Source organism: Scleropages formosus, chromosome 2 (assembly GCF_900964775.1).
Source record: "Scleropages formosus chromosome 2, fSclFor1.1, whole genome shotgun sequence".
NCBI classification, from domain to species: domain Eukaryota; kingdom Metazoa; phylum Chordata; class Actinopteri; order Osteoglossiformes; family Osteoglossidae; genus Scleropages; species Scleropages formosus.
In genome coordinates, this window is record NC_041807.1 from 30,312,190 (window position 1) to 30,332,792 (window position 20,603).

The window sequence follows — 20,603 nt, forward strand, 5'->3', positions numbered from 1 at the left end:
CACAATAAACACTGATACGTATGCACAATTATCAAAATATAGCTTGTACTTCTAAAGGTGCAGTTGTCACAGTGCTCATATGCCAATGGCGTAGGAATAAGGAAATAGGCAGATAAAAAAAGTTGCAGGTGATGTAGGACTGACAAAGGTTTCATGGGCTCATGAGGGAAACAGGTCCAAAGGAACTGAGTTTTGAGACTGTCCTTAAATGCTGGAAAGGATTCAGCAATTCTGAGGGACAGAAGGAGTTCATTTTACCACATCAATGCCAAAACTAAGAAACAATTAGAGGCAGCACTGATACAACTAAAGGAATGTAGGATAAAGGTCTCTCAAGGTTCCAAGAGCTGGGTCCCTTCAAATTTATTTCCTCACTCACTCAATGACATGCTACCAGAACTAAACGTATAACGATAAAATTGAACTGCAACATATAATGTAAAGTATACCTCATAGACAGATTTTATGGAGGTTTTTACATTTTAAATTACACCTGAGGAGTAAAAAAATACAGTAATCACATTTATAAATCTATTCCCTTAGTCCCCCCTTATCCGCGGATTCGCCTTCTGCGGTTTGAGATGCCCGTGAAAATATTAAATGGAAAATTCCAGAAACAAACAATTCATAAGTTTTAAATTACGGGCTGTTCTGAGCAGCGTGATGAAATCTCGCGCAGTCCTGTCCGGGACAAGAATCATCCCTTTGTCCAGCATATCCACGTTGTATCCACTACACGCCAATTAGTCACTTAGTAGCCGCCTCGGTTATCAGATCGACTGCCGCAGTATCGCAGTGTTTGTGTTTTTTAAATAAAAAATAATAAAAATTAATACTCATGACGACCTGGGCATTGGCCCTTAGTTTTCTTTCTTCTTCTTCTTCTATATAGGAAAAAACATAGTATATATAGGGTTTGGTACTATCTGCAGTTTCAGGCATCCGCTGGGGGTCTTGGAGCATAGCCCCCATGGATAAGCGGGGGCTACTGTACTCAAAAGAGAAGTTATTTCTGAATAAGGCTGTGACACATGTCAAGTGATAACAGCGAGGTACTCTATTCCAAATAACTGTATAAAAGACAAAGATTTGTGGCCACTGTGTGGTGCTCGACGAGCCCAAACATGACACTTCCCACACCGCGAGGGCCCCGACTTGTCCGCAAAAGCCCACGAGCAGTCATTGTCTCGGATCAGCCGTTCTCCAGCAGCACAGAGAGTCAACTACAAGCCAAAGTCATCTCCTCCATAAATAAGTGTGCACTGGCACCTTGAGGAAGCAATACCAATTACTGGGGTAACAATTTTTTTTCTACAGCTTGTCTATGGGGTGATTATTCACATTCCGCACTGGTTTGACCAAGGGTGCTTTCTGTGTACAAACCACATGTATAAAAAAAACACATGAAAAATTAGTCTTCCCAAAGGGGGCATGCAAATGCAACGCTTGGACAAATGCATCTGCAAAATTCATACTCAGTTCAACCAACGTTCATATTTTTAAAATAATTATAGGGAGCACGGCAGAATTTTACCAAGTCACTAATTAACAACTGCACACTTAAATAAACAAGTGCTTAATACAGATTAGAACATAATATTTCATTCAATACTGCATGTATTTTTTTTTTCTTTACCAAGGGTGTGTCTGGCTTATTTTCCCTGAAAACTGACTTTTTTTTAGTTGTGCGGTCAAATATGTCACAGCGCTATAAAACAATAAGACAAAGAGGTTTGTTGTTTCATTTCTGAAACGTTTCCTAAAAGCAATTTTGCTACATTTTTACGTCCGTGCATCTCTGAGTGCTGAAAGCTTGGTTTCCCCCAAAACCTTTCAAACAGCTAGAGTTTAAAAGACAGAGCAAAGTGACGCCAGACATTACTTTTTCAACACCAGCACTGGCGGTTTCGGTTCCAAGATGGCTCTCGTTCGAAAAACAATACAGTTCTGAATCACACGTCTTACTTCACTCCCGCAGCGTTTCTGTGCAAATGACGCAAATCTCTACTGACCTGTGTATTGTTTCATCTTACAGATTTACTATTACTTACTACTATTACTTACTATTCCAGAAATGTAACAAACAGTTATATGATATGTCTCCTCCTATATTCCCGTTAAAACGCAACCCAAAATTCTTTGGTTTTTGATAAGTCTAAAGAACTATTGTTGGTTATTATTAGATATTCGTCAAGGAAATATTTGCATGTTTAGCTGTGGTTCACACCAGAAGAGCTCTCTACAAATATGCGACTGACGCAGGCGTCTCACTTTCTTCCGCTAGCAAAGTTAATATTTAAACATTGTGTCATAATTCTCATGAATTCTGGAATTCTCCTAAAAAAAAACTACAGTATTTCTGGGCTTTGCAACATTTTTAGTGATTGCTGTGCAGATTGTATCATCGATATTTAGATTTTTTTACCCTTATCGCGTGGAATTTTTATATTATCACCTGTGTGGACATCAGAACAGATTAAAATAGCTGTTTTATGTTCATCAAAGTGTTATCTGTGTTTTCACTCGTTCAATATGGTGCAAAAAGCAGAAGTCACAAGGCTAGGTCAGGGGAGCGAGAAGAGAGACACGAGCACGACCGCAACGGCAACAACGGAGCACGGCTGACTCACGGCACACTTTGAAGAGGCACTAGAATCTGCCGCCGCCTCCAGCGACGGATTGGCGGGGGCGCAGGGACGGAGTGGGGGTGGAGAGGGGGGGACTAGGGGGTATGGGGGAAGAAAGCTCAGGAAATTGTTACCATATGTCAACAAAATAAGTGATGCACACAAGCTCTCCTTCACAGGCAGGAACCCCTTTGGGCAAGACAAACACAAAGGGAGCGGCGGGCGCGGGCCGCGAGCCCAGGCACCAAGAGGGCCACCGTGGCCCCCAGCGATTAAACACTGCGCTATGTGGTCCCTGCATCATATCCCCGACTGGGCCCTTGCAGCGGTATCGCTTCATTCCTCACCAACATTACTGCCGACCCTGCCGCCAGCCACGAGACCAAAATTAGAAAGAGCGATCGTGTTGCAAGTGCTATTTATACCACGGCACGCCACAGTACCTGTTGTTTTAAATTTTGTTTGGTTTTTTGCTCCCCAGCCAATATGAATTAATATCTACAGTTCAGTATGAAGGTGCGATTGAGACAAACATCTTCTGCGAGGGGTCAGAGTTTCAATCCCCATCTGAGTCGTTCAGATGGCTGTTAAAATAGGACCTGCTGCCACTCTGCTTGATACCCCGGGCTACGAAAGGCCTCATGGTGGACTAGCATCCTGCCCAAGGGCTGCAAATCACCCCACATCGCATCGCAAGCTGCTCCTTCCCGTCCCCCTACCACACTGACGCAGCTCACGTTTACTGCCATAACCGAAAAAACACACCTGCTCATTGTAGTAACACCATACATACGCTTCCAAGGTATACTAATACATGCAATATGTTCTGCAGAAGAGTACCAGTTTTTCAACGTAACTCTATTCCCTCAACTTGTCATAAAAATCCTGGGCATGCAACTTTCTCATGTTTTTTTTTTCCCCATTTTCACTTTTATCAACATCAACATCAAATGAGCATGTAATGTAGTGGTTGGCGCAAACACCTTGTAGTCGCTGGACCTGCATTCCAATCCTGATCCTGCTGTAGACCCTTAAGCAAGATACCTAACCAGAATTTATACAATGAAAATTTTCCAGGGTAAATAAATGGGTAAATAATTTTAAGATGAGCAGCAGACAAACATTTTAAGCTGCTCTGGAAAAAAATGTCCGCTAAATGAATAAATTTAAACCTACAGTATAAACAATATGCACGTGCATATTGTATACACAACAATATGCACATGTACTTTTAAATTCCGTCAAAAAATAACAAGTGTCCAAAAGCAGGAAATTAATCAAATAAATCCTGAATCACGCTCCATACCGTCGGTTTCTCGCTGCTGCTTTTTTTAAAAACAAACGAGGGGAAGGGTTTTGTTACACACCTATGCTGGCGTGTCTTTTTCAAGAATTGCATGGCATTTAGTGTCTGCCATTTCTTACCAAAGACACAGGAAGGTTTAATTTGTTTTTGTTTTTTCTTTTTTTTTCTTTATTTCATACTTCATACTGAAAAAAACAGTCATCTGAATCTGTACGCGAACGCAATTTTGGTGATGGAAAGGGATGCCCGCGTGATTCATATACTGAAACTGTTTCCGACTGAACTTGCTAAAAGTGTGAGTTAAGCTATATGTCAGCGTGCACACCTCTGCGTAAACCATTAAATATCTCATCATCTCAGTTCTGTTTCGCATAACTCACTTTTATGACTTTTCCACATTGCTGCCTGACTGCTTCCAAAACACAAATAATCTTTACTTTGGAGCGTGGCTTGTTTTCCAGCCGGCCGAACACGCTGCCATTAACAACAAGAGGACAACCTTTCCTACAGAACCCAGGGATGAGGAGGGAGACCAAGGGAGGACGCAGGGTCTCGCCAGGTCAGCTTGGGATACATGTTTAACTCTTAATGGGACAGTGTTGCCGGCAGCCACGTGAAATAGGGTCGCGACGTTTCGCCAACATCCACGTCATTGCGTCAAACAAGCAGGAATCGATTGCAGACGTGGAATTCGGAAACCTTTTGGAACAAATGTGATGCTTTGAGGACCACAGAAGCAACATGATTTCAGACAAACCAACACACGCACCCAGCACACGTCTCAATGGCAGCATGTATGTTCCGTGCATTTAGCGTATACTGGACTGTATAAAAATATAACGTAGAGTTATTTTTCCCTGAACTTAAAGAGAAAGTGATGCAAACAGCGCATACACACAAACTAAAAGACGACGAACAAGCGTACACAGAACCCAAACACCGTACACCACACGCAACCACACACCGTAGTGCAGAGTTGATGCAGTAGGACGGAAAGCATTCTCTGTTAAACAATTAATTTGACAAACAAAAGGGCTTGGAGGGAAGATTTTGAGATTAAAAATGTTCCAGAGAGATCACTTACACTAATCATATTATAATGCCTAGTATTTCCTGAATTACAGCACCCTGGGTCACAAACTAAACTCCTTAAAGTGATTTGATCAAATCAGCGGAAACAAAGGGCCCACCAAAATGCGAAACGCCTCCTGTTTTGAATTAAGTTGCGTCCGACGCATCCCTGAAGAACAGTTTATCTGTGTGAGGCCCAGCGCAGGCTTCATAATTTGGCTGTCCGAACCCTCAAAGCATAATATGCAGGGCCTGGGTTTGGCTGTGCTCTCCCAGTGTTGTGATAATGACTGCACCACCTGCCACCATGCGGTCCTCCGGTCTGTAGAGAACATAGAGCAGCATGCCGCTCTCCGCAGCTATGGCGGCTTGCGTCTCGGATTAATTCTGGCACCGGCAGACGAGGTAGAAAAAAGGACAGTGAAAAACAGGCAGACACTGATCTATGCGTGATTTAGCTCTCATCTTTGGCCACCTCGGCACCATCCATCACTTGCACAGTACCAATAGTCAAACATACATCACCAGGAAGCAGAATGTGGGAAAATTCTGACACTCGTAAAGGCATTTTCCAGGGAACGAATCCCAAAAACCTGTCCTTCCACCATTAGGGAGGGTTGTTATAAAAGAGGACTTATCAAATGAAGGTGCTCCCTGAGGACCCATAAAGCGGGTACGTTATGGTGGGGCTCTCGAAGCGGAGGCCAAAGGGGACTCGAGGCCAAGACCCATAGGCCACCCTTTAAGTAAGTCACGCTTGATCCAGGAAAAGAGACACATCGGAGGAGGAATTGCATCCGCAGCCAGAAGCCTCCCAAACTTAAGCAGGCAAAACTCTCAGCTTCCCTGTGAAACGGAACGCCATAAAAAAAGGATGTTTTCACTGCAGCTGCAACTCAGCTCGCTGCCACAGCTGTATAATTTGATGCAACAAATGGCCATAAACCATATTTTATTAACTTGAAAGACACCAATAATGAGTCACAAGCAAATATTTATGCTTTGCAGCAGGTTCCATGCCAATGACATGTTAACTACCAGAAATGTTAAAGCTCTGCTTCCATTTCTCCCATGTTACTGTTGTGTTTTTACTCTAGTTTCAATAAGGAGCCAAAAAAATGTCTATCCGTTGGCCAATAAATCCCGTCATACTGGTCCCTCAGAAAGAAGAAGACATTCTCTCAGGCTGTAAAGTAGACATGATCAAAAATTTCAAAACAGAAATTGCTGCTCTACACTCAGCTGTGATTTAACACCTGCACATCATGTTCACAGATGAAGAATAACAGGCATCTTCAGTTCCACCCACTGAAGTCTTTTTATCCTGAGGAGACTTAACACAATTCAGAGCAAAACAGCAAAAGTACTTCACCGTGTCCAAAAGAAGGAGAAGGAACCAATGAGTCGGCGAACTGCCTAGGTTGTGTGCAGACAAACACTGTACATCACGATATGGAATGTGTGTATGGGTCACTGTGCTGATCTGAAGATTATTGTTTCAGACTCTACTTTAGCTGATACAGAAAGAATTCCCGGCTATATAAATGGGTAGGTAAGTCATTTTGAAGTTGTTTAGAACACAAACCAAACATTGTAAGCTGTCTTACAAAAGGCAAGGGCTAAAAAAAATGTCAGCAACAGAGCAAGTTGCGCTGCTGTCTCATACTGCCCGAGCCTAGGTTCGAATCTGGCTACTAAATCTATTTACATTTATTCGTTGACGCTTTTGGCCTGATTTACAACGTTAAGGTACATAAGATTATTTTACTATTTAAACAGCTGGGTAATTTTACTGGAACAATTTTTAGAGCGGGTACCTTCCTCAAGGGTACTACAGCCACACATAGGAAGTGAACCTGTGACTTTTGGGTCTAAAGGTAGCAGCTCTAACCACTACGCTAACAGCTGCCCTATAAAGCAGGATATACCCTGCATGGGTCGCCAGTCCACCCTATAATGGACTAAAGTCCCATGCAGGGTGTTCTCCGCAGCCTTGCGCCCAGTGCTCCCAGGATAGACTTTGGTCCAGACATACAGTTTTTGAGAATGGATGAATGGATAAAATAAATGCACATATATTCATTTAGCTGATCCTATTCTCAAAAGCCACTTGCAGTGCTGAGCTGCCTACACTAATTTAACTAGAACTTTTCGTGAAGCATTTCAAAGTAAATACCTCAGCTTACAAGGGTACTACAGCAAGAAGTGGGATCTGGATCCAAAGACTCCAGCTCTAACTACTACACCACCATCTGGTATAAATGTGTACTTACACTTTGTGTCCCATGCAGTTGGGAACATGTCCAGTCTATGTCACTGAGATCAAAACAATTAGATACTGATGCTCTGCATGTGGGGGATGGGGGGGATCGGTGGGCTTAGCCGGGTCCTGCTCTCTGGTGGGCCTGAGGTTCGAGTCCTGCTTGGGGTGCTTTGCAACAGACTGGCATCCTGTCCTGGGTGTGTCCCCTCCCCCCTCCAGCCTTGCTCCCTGTGTTGCCGGGTTAGGCTCTGGTTTGCCACGACCCCACTCAGGACAAGTGGTTTTGGACAGTGTGTGTAAACTGTGCAGCATCACTTCTGCAGAGACATCTCAGCACAGGAACCTGGACCCATAGGCCCAACTGCTGATTATACAAGATCTGGCTCCACCTTACTGTACATTTCATCCTGTTTTGGATTGCATTTCATCTGGATAGTTTTGTAGCTATAATAACCATAGCTTGTAACACGTGGGCTTGAATTTGTAAAGCAAACTATGAAAACTATCCAACAGTCTGTTTTCCATCAGTTTAAGTCTTGAATGCAATAAACTGAACAAAAATGAGTGTATTTTTCCATATCAGTACATTAATGTGTTTCCTGTTCAGTACCCTGTGGTTGTCGCTGCATATTACCTGAATATAAAACACGTCAATGAAGTTACAGGTTTTAATTTGGCAAAGCAGTTCCACCAATTAAAACACAAATGACATCATCCCTTATATGATTTCAATCCAGTCATTGACACAGGTAATAAAGTGCAATTTGTTTTTTAAAAAAAAAAAAAAAAAAAGTCACTACCCCTAGGAAAGACTACTTCCCTAAAAGTAGGGGTGTCCAACACAAAGACAGCAGACTGAAAATCAGATAGCCAAGGCACAGCAAATGGACTCCTGTTATGAAAAATTGTGTCAAAATATATGTAACTTCCATTTATAATGAAATGTTTCTCTATAAGGGGGCGCGGTGGTGCCATGGGTTGGACCGGGTGCTGCTCTCCGGTGGGTCTGGGGTATGAGTCCCGCTTGGGGTGCCTTGCGGCGGACTGGCGTCCCGTCCTGGGTGTGTCTCCTCCCCCTCCGGCCTTATGCCCTGTGTTGCCGGGTAGGCTCCGGTTCCCTGCAACCCCGTATGGGACAAGCGGTTCAGAAAGTGTGTGTTTCTCTGTAATAACAGTTTCAAACGGAAAGTCTGAGGACCACCAAAAAAACAGATTTTTTTGAGGAGCAGAATGGAAGAAGCATGCTCTGGACAAGATGGTGGCTGCTGTGAAGAAGGGCTCCATTCTTTGAGCAAGAAAAGACGTGTGCTTTCTGTGTGTGGCAACAGGGGTGAGCGGGTCGAGGGGGGTTAATGAACATTCAACCGCAACACAGAATTATCGCAGGTCTCCATAATTGTAACCGGTACTATAACACATCTCAGGTAGCGCCCTCTTCCTGTTCAAACCTCTGCACGCTCACGTTCATTAATGCTTTGTGAACACTTGTGTCACACATGGTAGTCATTTCGAAGACCGTTTACAATTCTGACACTCTGATTTATTGGCACTGCGCTGCCCATCGCGGTTTGGATCTTTTCTGCAGGAAACGGTTTCCGCACCCCGGACAGCAGAATTAAAAGACTAATAGCGATGCTCATTTTTCCCTTTGTGTTTTGATGAGCAGTGGGCTTCGCCAACTTCTTCAGCTAAGAGCATCTCATTGGCTACCAAAAAGACACTAAAACTTTCGAAACAATGTGACATGTACTCATTGGTAATCTGTCAAATATGAGTCTTTGCAATATAGTGTGCTAAAACAAATGAATAATACTCTATATAAACGTAGAGCCCTCTTAGTTTCAGTCAAAAGCCAAAACCCTTCATACTGCAGCAACTATAGGTACAAGTGCAATCTACACTGCTGTCTACACAATGATCAATAATGGAAGGTGTGAGGAAGTCTCACTCAGAAATCCTGCTGGGTCAGGATTTATAGGTAGGACAAACACTGATATGACGCTGGACTCAACCAGAGTCAAAGCCATGCTTTCAGGAACTCGAAACAGTCTCCTACAAGGAATGTCTCAGGTTGACACCCAGCGAACTGAAGTTCCAACTGCAGTGGGAGGGCCCCGCCAGGCCATTCCACACATTCTCTTTGGGGGTTGAGGTCTGGTGGCTGGGAGGGCCAGGGATGATGGCTCTGACTTTGTCTTTGTGCTCTTCAAGCCACCCATGAAACAGGGTGCAGCCAAAATGATTTTGGTTTACTTGACAGAAATGCTTGTGTTTATTATGGTTTCACACTTGTTGCAAAGAGCTGTGTATCCTCATATCCTGCTAGCGTTGCGTGAAATACTTGATCCAAGAGTGTCTTGGTTAATGACTGTGCTCAGCTGGGTTAGAGGGGTGAAATCAGGCTCAATTAAGAGGTCGAGTTTCCTTGACAACTGCAGCACACGGAAACACTCAGCATACTCCCAACTCCATCCCCCACACCCAAATTACAAAACAAACTTTTTTTCACTTTCTGGTTTTTGAATTTTTTTCTACGTCGGAATGACTGAGGTTAGGTGCTTTGCTTAAACAGTACATCAGCAATGTCGCATCTGGGTTTCAAACCCCAGGGCCTCACAAAAAGGGGAAGCATCCACAGCTCTGGCTGTCATTTCCCATGACTTCCCAACAGGAATGCGCTTGCTGTGATGCCCTGCATCTACAACAACTTGACCGTGGCTTGTTTAATCTGACCCATGAGTGTTTACAAGGCATCGGTAAAAGAAAGGAGAATGAAAGGGCAAAACAAAGAATGCACATGGACACAAGAGCAAGAATCAGTTCGCTCCATGGGAATGGAAACAAACAAATTCTGTGCAGCAGAGCTGAACCACGAGGCCCTAGCTTTCTCCCACGTAGATAAGTGCATTAACAGGAAGACCCCCTGGCATCTGGACAAAAGCAGGTGGGGAGCCGCCTTTGTCAGATTCCTCAATGATATTCTGCCGCCGAAAACATAAAAGGAAATAAAAACTTGAATTTACTGTATGCCCATCCAGTGAAAATCTTTGCTTTGGAAGAAGAAAATTGGCCAGTTTCCCAAACCTCCATCATGCAACACCCCAATACTTTTTTACATTCTCACATGAACAGGATGGATTCTCAAGTGCGGTGACCCTCTTTCCAGCATACACCAAAAACATGCCCTACTATCGCTTTGCAACTTGCTGAACACAGCTGGACAGCAACTTGCCACAAAAGCATTCAAGTCCAACAATAACCCTATGCAGCCATTTTTTACGAAAGCTAATCTACAAAAAGAAAACTGCACTTCCATTCTTGCCACCTTAACCTCTACAGCCTGAATACGATGCAAGACTGCTCACCAAAGACAAGCAGAATATTACAAATAAGATTTCCAGCAGAAAGTATTTAAGTCTGAGCAGTTTCATTCTAAAGTAGGGGGCGTGGTGGCACAGTGGGTTTGACCGGGTCCTGCTCTCCGGTGGGTCTGGGGTTCGAGTCCCGCTAAGGGTGCCTTGTAACAGACTGGCGTCCTGTGCTGGGTGTGTCCCCTCCCCCTCCAGCCTTACTCCCTGTGTTGCCAGGTTAGCTCTGGCTCCCTGTGACCCTGAATGGAACAAGCAGTTCAGAAAGTGTGTGTGAGTTTCATTCTGAAGTACTTGTTAATAACAGCAATGCAACTTGCAGTATTTATGAATGTTTAAATGGCTTTTAACAACAATGTCATGATTCTACAAAGCTTAGTTACTCAGTGTAAGACACTGATGTTAAGGGATTCTGCCTTTAATTTGGGAGATCAGCATTTGGTTCTCACCACAGCTGTCCCCAGTACGGGTGGGAAAATATGTTTGCGGTAGCTTGGGGTGGTCAAATAAATTACTATTCTTTTTAAACTATTTACACAAAGTTCATAATGAATCCGTACAAACTCAGTTCCCGAAAAAGTAATCATGAGCCAACGTCAAAGCATCAGAGCAATTGGAAACAGCAGTCTGCAGGCCATGCTGTTGAACGCCATGTCAAAATTCCTCTCTAATCTTGCATTTTACAGTGAGAAACTATTCCTTTCGATCTTCACTGGCTGCTTTATCAGCCAAAAAAAAAAATATTGGAAAAATGGCCAAAGCAATCACTGTCTCTTTTCATTTCAGGAAGTTGCATGCAGTTCTACTCAAGCCAAAATAAATAAATAAAGAACTTTCAGAAAGACACTGAAGGAGGAGGATTCCCCTTGACAGATCCCATTACACAGTTTGATTTCTAACGTTTAGACCCTTAGAAGTTTGTGCTCTTCCCAGCGCTGAAAGTAAGTGTCATGTATCAGGTGCATTAGGGCCAATTATGCATTAACCCATAATGCACCAGCAAACTCCGTTTCCTGATAACCCCAGACGATGATTCCTTTCAATATGATGTATCTGCCCTCTATGGACCCAAATTCTTTGCACATGTATAGACAATTATGCCTAATTTCAACGAAAATTGCTTCCTGCAATGAAGAGTGGACATCGTTAAGAACAGTTCTCCATTTCCCATTCAGAAAGATCTTAAGTATCATTTCCATCCCAACAGAAGTTTCAAAAAATTCCTATTAAGCTCAGGCAGATAAAATCATTAAACCCACAGAGGTATTTGTGACTTCAAAAGGAAAAATGAAAACACTGCCCAGTCTTCTGCATTTATGCAAAACAAACCTTAATGAACCCTGAAAGAAGTCCTTTCTCTGTACGCATGTACATTGCAGGTTACACTCCACAGCATTACTGGGATTCTGCAGTGTAAGATCACACAGTATAATTTCTCACAATTTGAGATTACATTTTTCACTCCATACACCAAACTAAAAGAAAAGGAAGCCAATTTTTAAACCCAGCTAATTTTTCATTTACATTCATTTATTTAGCAGATGTTTTTCTCCAGAATGACTCCCAATGAGCCCTGTGTGGTATGTAGTACTCAGTCTACATCTTTCCACACAGGGCTAGATACACTACAGTGAGTCAGTCATTACAGAGCAGTGGAACGAACACACACACACACACACACACACACACACACACACACACACACACACACACACACAATGGGCAATTTATAGCCCTGGAACACTGACCTCTGTCTGAAGAATGGCAGCACGCTGTTCTTTGGCAGTGAGCGACTCTTTCAGCACCTCAATGTGCTGCTTGCAGTCTGAGTTCTGATTGTTCAATGTCTCCAGCTTTGTTTGTAAGGCCAGCAGTTCCGATTCTTTCTTCGACAACTCTTGCTTTAGCTGATCAATCTGTGAAAAAAGCAACAAAAAAAGAAACTGCATAACTCTGGTAGACATAGATCTCACCAGAGGGCAGACCCTTTGGATCAGCTAACTTAAAAACATAAAAAAGGACATTCAGTTCCTAAAAGCCATGGATTTTTATTTTGTGATCCTGCCTAGGAATGGACTATATGTTGATTCCTCAGTGTCCTAATATGCTCTTAAAGTGTCAAAGCTAGCATGAAGACATTATTTACAAATCAACAGCATCCCCTTTTGCACCATACCAGATGCAAAAATTTTACACCATAGACATTTTAAAATCGAAAAAAAAAAATCAAGCCAGACAGGAGAGTCTCAGCAAACCAAGCACTTAAGCACAACACACAGGAATCAATCCGCATAGTTAGACTATCATCATGATACATCACCAGCACCTTCTTCCACGTGATGTAATGACAGAAGTGTGGTTAGGGGAATGGTATCGTGGATGATTTCCACATTCAAATATCTGGCAGATTCTAGGATTCTTTTGAATAGCAAAATTGCGAAGGGCCTTACATTCAAAATTCAGCAGGGAAATCAAATTAGTTTCTCAGAGAGAATGTACACCAGATTGTCATCTCCCAACTTCTGCCAAAAATTTGAAAAACCCAGATTCCGAAGATTTCTTAATTGCAGTTTATGGAGCACATCATGACATGAAAATCCATGAGTAGAAAGGCCAACTGCACTGAAAAAAGTGTACTTCTGAACGATCTGATATCCAAGAGTGCTGAGGAACGTGGAATGTGGGGTCATAAGACCTCACAGTAGTCCTTGAAGTCCCCAGAGAAAACTGGGGTGTAAATTTATCCTAGAAAAACAAGAACAAAACAAGACACAAGTCCAGCTAATTGCTAAGTAATAGTCCAGCAGTAAAACGTGTCTTGAAGAATATTCCTGGCAGCCAGCAAGGCAAAAACAGAGGAATGAGGTATTCTTTTACATAATTTTTTTCAGATGAATTTACATGACTGTAGTAACTTTAAACAGCCTAAATTTGTAATCATACCAAGGAAAGGTATAGAGTAATTATTTTATAGCTTACTCTTAGGAACCTACCTGCGTCAAAAAATAAATACCAGGGGATTTTTATGAATGCAAAATTTAAATGAATTTTCTGTTACATTGTGTCTCTCGGTATTTTTTGAATAAAGAAAACTTAAATTTTAAATTGTTTCTTAGCGTTCATTCAAATCAAGCAATAAACTCATTAGCAGTATGTTATATGTATATGCAAATCCTGTAAATCCTTGTGAGCGTTGACTAAACAAAAAGTTGAAAAAAGCAATATTCACATTGCGTAATGCTTCTCAGAAACGCTCTCTCAGCATCAATAATGAATCCATCAAAGCAGGCCTGCATGTCTTCTCCATTAAATTATACATCAGTTCCACTTAGGACTCAAGAAAACATTGCATGAAAGAGGTCCCTGTTTTCCCATCGCCTAACATCATTAGAATGAGTAGAGCTTCTTTTCGTACACATGGTACAAATAAGAGTTCACTGAAAAAAGGTCAGGACTCTATATGATGCCCTATGAGGGATTATAGCACCCTGAGCTGTTTCTCATCAAGAGGCCAATGTAGGGAAAACTGTAACCTCGAGCCTTATCAGGAAATCGTCCCCCAATTTCTGATTTATCAGACTTCATAGTCAGTGGTCTTCAGGCAAAAGGCATACTGACGAAGATATCGCAGGTGATGGAACAATAAATATCATGAAAACAGAGATCTGAAAAATGGAGGAATTTTCTTGTCTCATGTCACAAAGTCCATCAAACTGTCCAAAAATGAGCTGACAAAAAAACCAAAACAAAACATATGTAGTATGCAAATACCACTTTTTACAATAATGCAGGGCTTCCTTTCCAGCTGCCTGCATGTCTGCTACTAAATCAGCATCTCTACACATGCTCCTTCCCTGGACACTAAAAGTCGATGCATCGCTAATGAAACAGCAGTCTTCTGAGTGACGAAGGTCAAGCAGAACTACCGAAGGCGCGCTTCATAAACCAACACTCATTTTTAAAAGTTAATTTTTTGGAGGGGGGCATGCAAATGGGAATAAAGGTTTAAATGTTTTTTTTCCTCCAGGGAAGACGGGTTGTGGATGACAAACGAAGCAAGCACAACACATACAGATGGCATTTCTTGGTGACCACGACTTTGTGACTGTACCAACATTCCCTTTGAGTGCGCGCGCGCACACACACACACGCGCACACACACACACACACACACACACACACACACACACACACACACACACAGAAAGAATACCTTATTTTTCATGAACTTGGAATGGCTCTTGTAGACCTCCATCTGTTTTATCTCTTCTTCCCTGTCTTCCGTATTGAGCAATCCGTTTGTCTTCAGCATCTGAATCTCATCCTCGAGGTCCCTTATATTCCTCTCTAGAGACGCAATTTTGGTATCCTGTGCAAGAATTTGCAAATGCATCAACAATGTAAAGTATTTTATCAGTCTTTTAGGGAAAAAAAAACCCAAAAACAGAATTCATGCAGATCTCCCCTCTCCCCCCCAAAAAAAAAAAAAAAAACACTGAAATCCCTGAAGAAAACCCTGAAGGAGCATTTAACTGGACCACAGTTAGGTTTTACAACATGAAGTGCTGTAAGAATCAAGATCAGCTGTACATCCCTGAAAGCCCGGGGCTGAGCAGAAGCTGCAGCACTTCAGCTAAGAATAAAAACCTGCTCTTTCACCTCCTATCCCATATTACTCGTGAGAAAATACTTCTTTTAATTACCATCTGGATGTGCTGAGCCTTGAACACCCGATGCAGAGGAAATATTGCAGCTTGATCAGAGAGTCAATAAGCCGCGCTTTAGCACACACTCAAAGTACAAATGCATCCGGATGGCAGAGTCGGCGTGCCTCGGCTCACCCCTTTTTGAATAAATAATACAGCGTCTTTTAGATTAAGCATGCTTCATCTCACACTCCTGCACAGCTTAAAGCTGAAAGCCCACCGTTCTCCACAGTGTATCTGTAGGCCCACCCTGAGCAAAGGAGCCTGTAGGTTTAAAACAGGCCCCATGAGCCTCATCTTCTCACTCCTGAGTATTTACATTTTCAGAAGTCTAAGTGTTAAAAAGGACTGTTTTTCTCTACAACGCGTCTTCCAAACTGGCACACAGAAAAGTGAATAATAAATTGTGTGGTTGAAGATTAACATATTATTTAGTTTGGAGATCTGTGAAGGTTCCTAATGTTATTCTCCACTACAGTTTTGCATCTGGGTTGCATATAAACTAAGATAAAAGGGGAAATCAGACTACTAGATGTAATTTCAATGCCTTCCTCTAGAATAAACATTATGTGCAGCCAGTTTTGAAGACTGACCTATAAACTACATCTCTACATTTTGTGTGTCTGATGCAGTCACCGTGGTTCCCTTGCAGCACCCAGAAACGCTGTACGCAATGAACCTTTCGTTATCAACACTCGAAGCACAAGTTGCAACTGGCACAAACATTTCTGTCCCTTTCGATGATGGCAATAGCAATGTGTTTGTATTTTTGGTTGAGGGTTGGGGTCAGGGGTGCAACAGAATGCTAACGATTATTCTGAAGAAACGAAACTGAACCTGGGGACCGATCAAGCAAGATGTCTCCTGGGTTCAGTGACCCCATCCCGATGCCAGCGCCTGCTGTCACAATAAACAGAGCCATTGTTTCCGTGGCCAGGCTCCTGACACTGCATTATTCATTGCAGCCCTGCAGCCATTCTTTCTGCGTAAAGGAGAACCAGATACCTGAGTGCAGGCATGTGCCTTTCAAAAAGACCTGGCAAGGAGCTGTCACCGCAAAGCAGCTGTTTTCTGCAATCTGAAGTCACTTGTGCCCAGGGGCCATAAATGGCCTAGGGAAAAAATATACCTTCAAAAACTGGAAAAAAAAAAAACCCTGCTTTTAATTTTAAATTGTTTTGCTATTATCAGCCCTGTAAGGCCAAGTATCTCACAGGCTTTCTGCACGCAGACTGAATAGTTCCACGTTTATATTCTTATTACCATCATTTCTGCAGTTTAATGTAAAAAAACTGACACTCCTGAACTTGCACATTGTTACTTCGCTACAGACATTATCCTCCTCTGTCAGAAGTCTAGGTCACTGCATAAAACTGAATACAAAAATATTCAGTTGAACAGTAATTTAAACTGTTCCAAAGTACTTGCAAACTTAAGGAAGGTAGACTGCATAAAAGGAAACATATTAGTTATTAGAACAAAAATCAAGCAGCATGCATGCAAATCGTCTTCATCAAAAATCAACAAACCTACAAAACATACTTACCCACAAACGTATGCAAACTAACAATCTATTGACGAGTGTAGGGGGAAATTGCAGCCAATGAAATCAAACCACACTCAAATAAGCAATGGAAACATAATGAAGGAAATATTTCTCAAAATCACCCAGCACACAAAGTAAGAAATTGAAGGAAGAATCACATTGGGGAAGTCAGAGGTTTGTACTGGACCTCAGTCATGAATTACAAATCAGAGCACTTTTGTAACTTTGACTTAAAAAAATGCAGGCCGAACCTTTGCGGATTGGACAAGGGTGACAGAGTGTGCATTTCAAGTGAAAACAATGGTGGGTGTTTTCAGGTTTCAGTCAATGAAGACCAAAACCAACAGTGCACGTGTGGCATCGGGCCGACCCGCTAACACCGTGTGCTATGTGCGCAACACAAATGGAGCATGAGCAGAGGAAGAATATATGTCTATATTCTTTAATTATTAGGCAATCACAGAAAGCTGCAGGACTGAGTTAGTAATCGCTGGGGTATCATATATACTGCATGAACAAATATATGTTGAAAACGTGGTTGAAGTGGGGTAAGATGGTTGTAAAGAACACTTCACGGTAGCAGAAGAAAAAGAAATAATAAAAGAACCACAATGGCATACTGTACCTGCCAAATCACATCTGGATCAAAACAGAAAGGGGGTGCGGAATTCTGTAAAGATTACACAACACACGTTTCAGTGCCGCACCCTGACAAAGGCCGCAGTGGTGAGAAATTAATTTGGGAAGTCTAATATGCAGCTCCTGTAAACACCTATTCTCTACCATACATCTATTGTGACATTTTGGAAATTTCTGGTGAACTTTCAGAGGAGACAAATAGTTGCTTTCTGTGGTTACTTATTAATATGTTATCCTTTAACACAGGCATATAAAGGGAATTCGGAAGATAGGCTTCAAAACAACCTGGAAAATGCCAAGTCCACATTTGCATATGAAAACCACAGGAAGTATAGCGTGCGACATTCCCAACATACTACCCATCAGACTGTGACACAGCTGGAAGACAGGCTTCCGTTACTTAGGGTTTAGGAAAGCTTACGTATGATGAAACTGGTCATAAATTAAAATACATTAAAGCATGTTGATGGAAAAGAAGCTATCGTCGCAGTACAGAGTACACAAGAGCCAGCCAAAGAGGAAGAGCCAAACCCAAAACAGCTATCTGAGAGAAGGCATGTTGTTGTATATTGTGCATCCAATTCATATGAGGTCACACCTTTATTTTTAGAGAAATAGGTTACAGCTGTCAAGTCAGAATGTGCTCCAATTGCATCACTTTGGAGTGTCTAAAGGGAGTCACCAGTTTTTTTCCCATAATTAGTATGTGCATGTACCCATGTTAATGAAACAGATTGCAGCAGCCTGGAGAACAGCGGAGATATGTCAGAAAAGAGCAGCCATTTGTTCATTATTATTATTATCATTATTATTATTATTAAAGAAGGTTATCATTATGGACCAGTCCATCTACTCTGTAGGCCAGAAGTTGGCTCCACATGTACACTGAGTATGTGCTACTGTTTGCTCTTGATGGGCAAAAAGGCTGGCACTCCAATTCATGTGAGCACGCAGATGACTTTTCTTCTTAGTGTATGTTTGTGTGTACACAGGCACTCCCCGATTTGCACAGTGCTCCTGCGTTTAAACAGAGAGGACACTGGACGAATTTGGTGTCCCCAGGACTAATCCCTGTTTCAGGCACAGACTAGCAAATGCATAACTAAACTGGGAAATCTGCTGATCTCTGACTGACACAAAATCCAGCTCATTTTCAGTTGTCATGGAAACTATTTTCTTGCCATTATTCTGCCTTGATATATTTTTACACTGTGAAAACTATCTCATGGGTCTGAAAACAAAGAATTGACATACGTTAAACACAAAGCATCACATCAAAGGTTTTCTTCACCTTGAAAAAGGTGAGATCAGTTCGATCTCAAACATGCATAGAAAAGAATGAGGGCAACGTGTGACCCGGGCTGTGACATGAAGACAATTTACACCAGGACACTCAGTCTGAAGTCTTCAATTTGCTATCGGGTGCTGATGACCTTTTTTCATTAATAACACTGATATCAAAAGACTGAAGACAGACTACTTCCATATGCAGCATAAGTATCAAAATGAATTACGTTTCCCATTAAGTGTCCTGTTGTGACTTCCTTTGATGTGTGTCCAGATATCAGTCCATTTGCAGTAAAAATTATCCACAGCATGTAAAATAATCAGCTGTGGTTGAACTCGTATCTACTGAGTCTACTGACTTTGATTAATTTGTACTATTCATGGTGCAAAAGTGGTCACTGTATATGTTGTGAAAGTGTGTATTTTTCTCATGACAATGTTACATGCTATGTAATGTTGAGCATCGCCTATTGTAGATATGTGTTGCGGTCTGGGAGCCTTCAGAGAAAGCACAAAAGGTAAGGTGACAAAACCGATTCGCTTTAAGTAAAACACACATTGTGGTGTTACGCGCTCTTTGATCCTTTTAAGAAAGGATGTAATTTGGATGTGGACTTGCTTGGGAAGCATATTTCGAATGAAAACTGAAATCAATAATTTGTATTTTGGGAAAACTCAAGTAACAAGTTAAATGTTCCAGGAGAAATTGGATATCTTTGCTATTTTATTATTCCTTGGCTGAGTCAATACGAAAAATTACATGCAAGACCTGAATCCTTCAGATATGGTGCTTGTGCATTCAAGGAATTCCTTTAATTCATAACAAAGTGACAGTACAGACATTTAAAAAATGGCTGGGCCTCAAACTTTTTGGAACACACTGGACACAGAAGCCAGACGCCATGAAGCGCTTGGTAACAGGAGGAAGCCGGCTGTGGCTTCGGGGCGGGTCGTGAGAGGCCCGGCTTCCCCCACCTCCCCAGCACTACCCAAAAGGAAGGGGAACCGGGGAGAAGAGCTCTTACCTTCATCTCTATGACGGTCTGCAGGGCCTTGGTCTTAGCCGGTTCCTGCTGGAGCTGGTTCCTCCTGTGCAGTTCCTGGGGAGGGACGCGGTAGAAGTAAGCCTGTCGGCTCATGATCCCATCACTGTCAGAGAAAAAGGCACACAAAGGACGGCCTCTCTCCTCCACGCTCCCCGTGCTCCTGCTATCGCTCTCACGCTCTCTCTCTCTCTCGTCCACTGCAACTCGCTCGATTCCTCCCCGTGTCACTAGCAGCGCTCAGCTCCGCTCGGCTCCGCTCGACGCGGCGGGGGCACTGGCAGTGCGGATCGGGTACAAGCGCTACAGGTGCTCCCTGTCGCCGCGGTGACTGCTGCAGTCTCCGTCCCACTCTAGCACAACCGCACGGCCTGCCAGCACATGCGTTATTTGGACGGCTCTATCAATTATTAATTCTAACTCTGACACATAGACACTTGCGCGCATACACACAGTTACGCGCGCGCAGTAATCACCCAGCAAGTAACACTGTAAACCTAGACTCCTCTGCAAAATGTTTCTCTTCTTTTCATGTTTGTCAGGAAGCAGGTGGAAGAAAAAATGAAAGTGTTGGCAGGATCAAGCAGCATTGATCTGACAGTGCATGACAACATGAACAAAAAAAATCTATATTTTGCTCTGGCTTATTTATCTGGGTGACCCAGACACTGATTAGCGAACCCAGACTACAACACTAATGACTGCTTCGGTAAATATAGAGCAGAAAAGCAAGACATGATTTAAAAA

At 42.5% G+C, this 20,603-nt stretch overlaps 1 protein-coding gene across 19 annotated transcripts in view; it reads right to left on the minus strand.

The window, feature by feature from the left end:
- LOC108925612 (ERC protein 2) overlaps nucleotides 1-20,603 on the minus strand; it is a 238,838-nt gene that overhangs the window by 174,805 nt on the left and 43,430 nt on the right. For 13 of the 19 annotated variants that reach the window (XM_029249231.1, XM_018737678.2, XM_018737676.2 and 10 more), the window contains 4 exons: nucleotides 19,839-19,913; nucleotides 17,513-17,557; nucleotides 14,849-15,004; nucleotides 12,384-12,551 (listed from right to left, as the gene is read on the minus strand). In XM_029249231.1, coding sequence (XP_029105064.1) covers nucleotides 12,384-12,551; nucleotides 14,849-15,004; nucleotides 17,513-17,557; nucleotides 19,839-19,913 — 444 coding nt within the window. The remainder of the gene's footprint in view (nucleotides 1-12,383; nucleotides 12,552-14,848; nucleotides 15,005-17,512; nucleotides 17,558-19,838; nucleotides 19,914-20,603) is intronic. The other 6 variants (XM_018737690.2, XM_018737689.2, XM_018737684.2 and 3 more) reach the window with 1 other exon arrangement.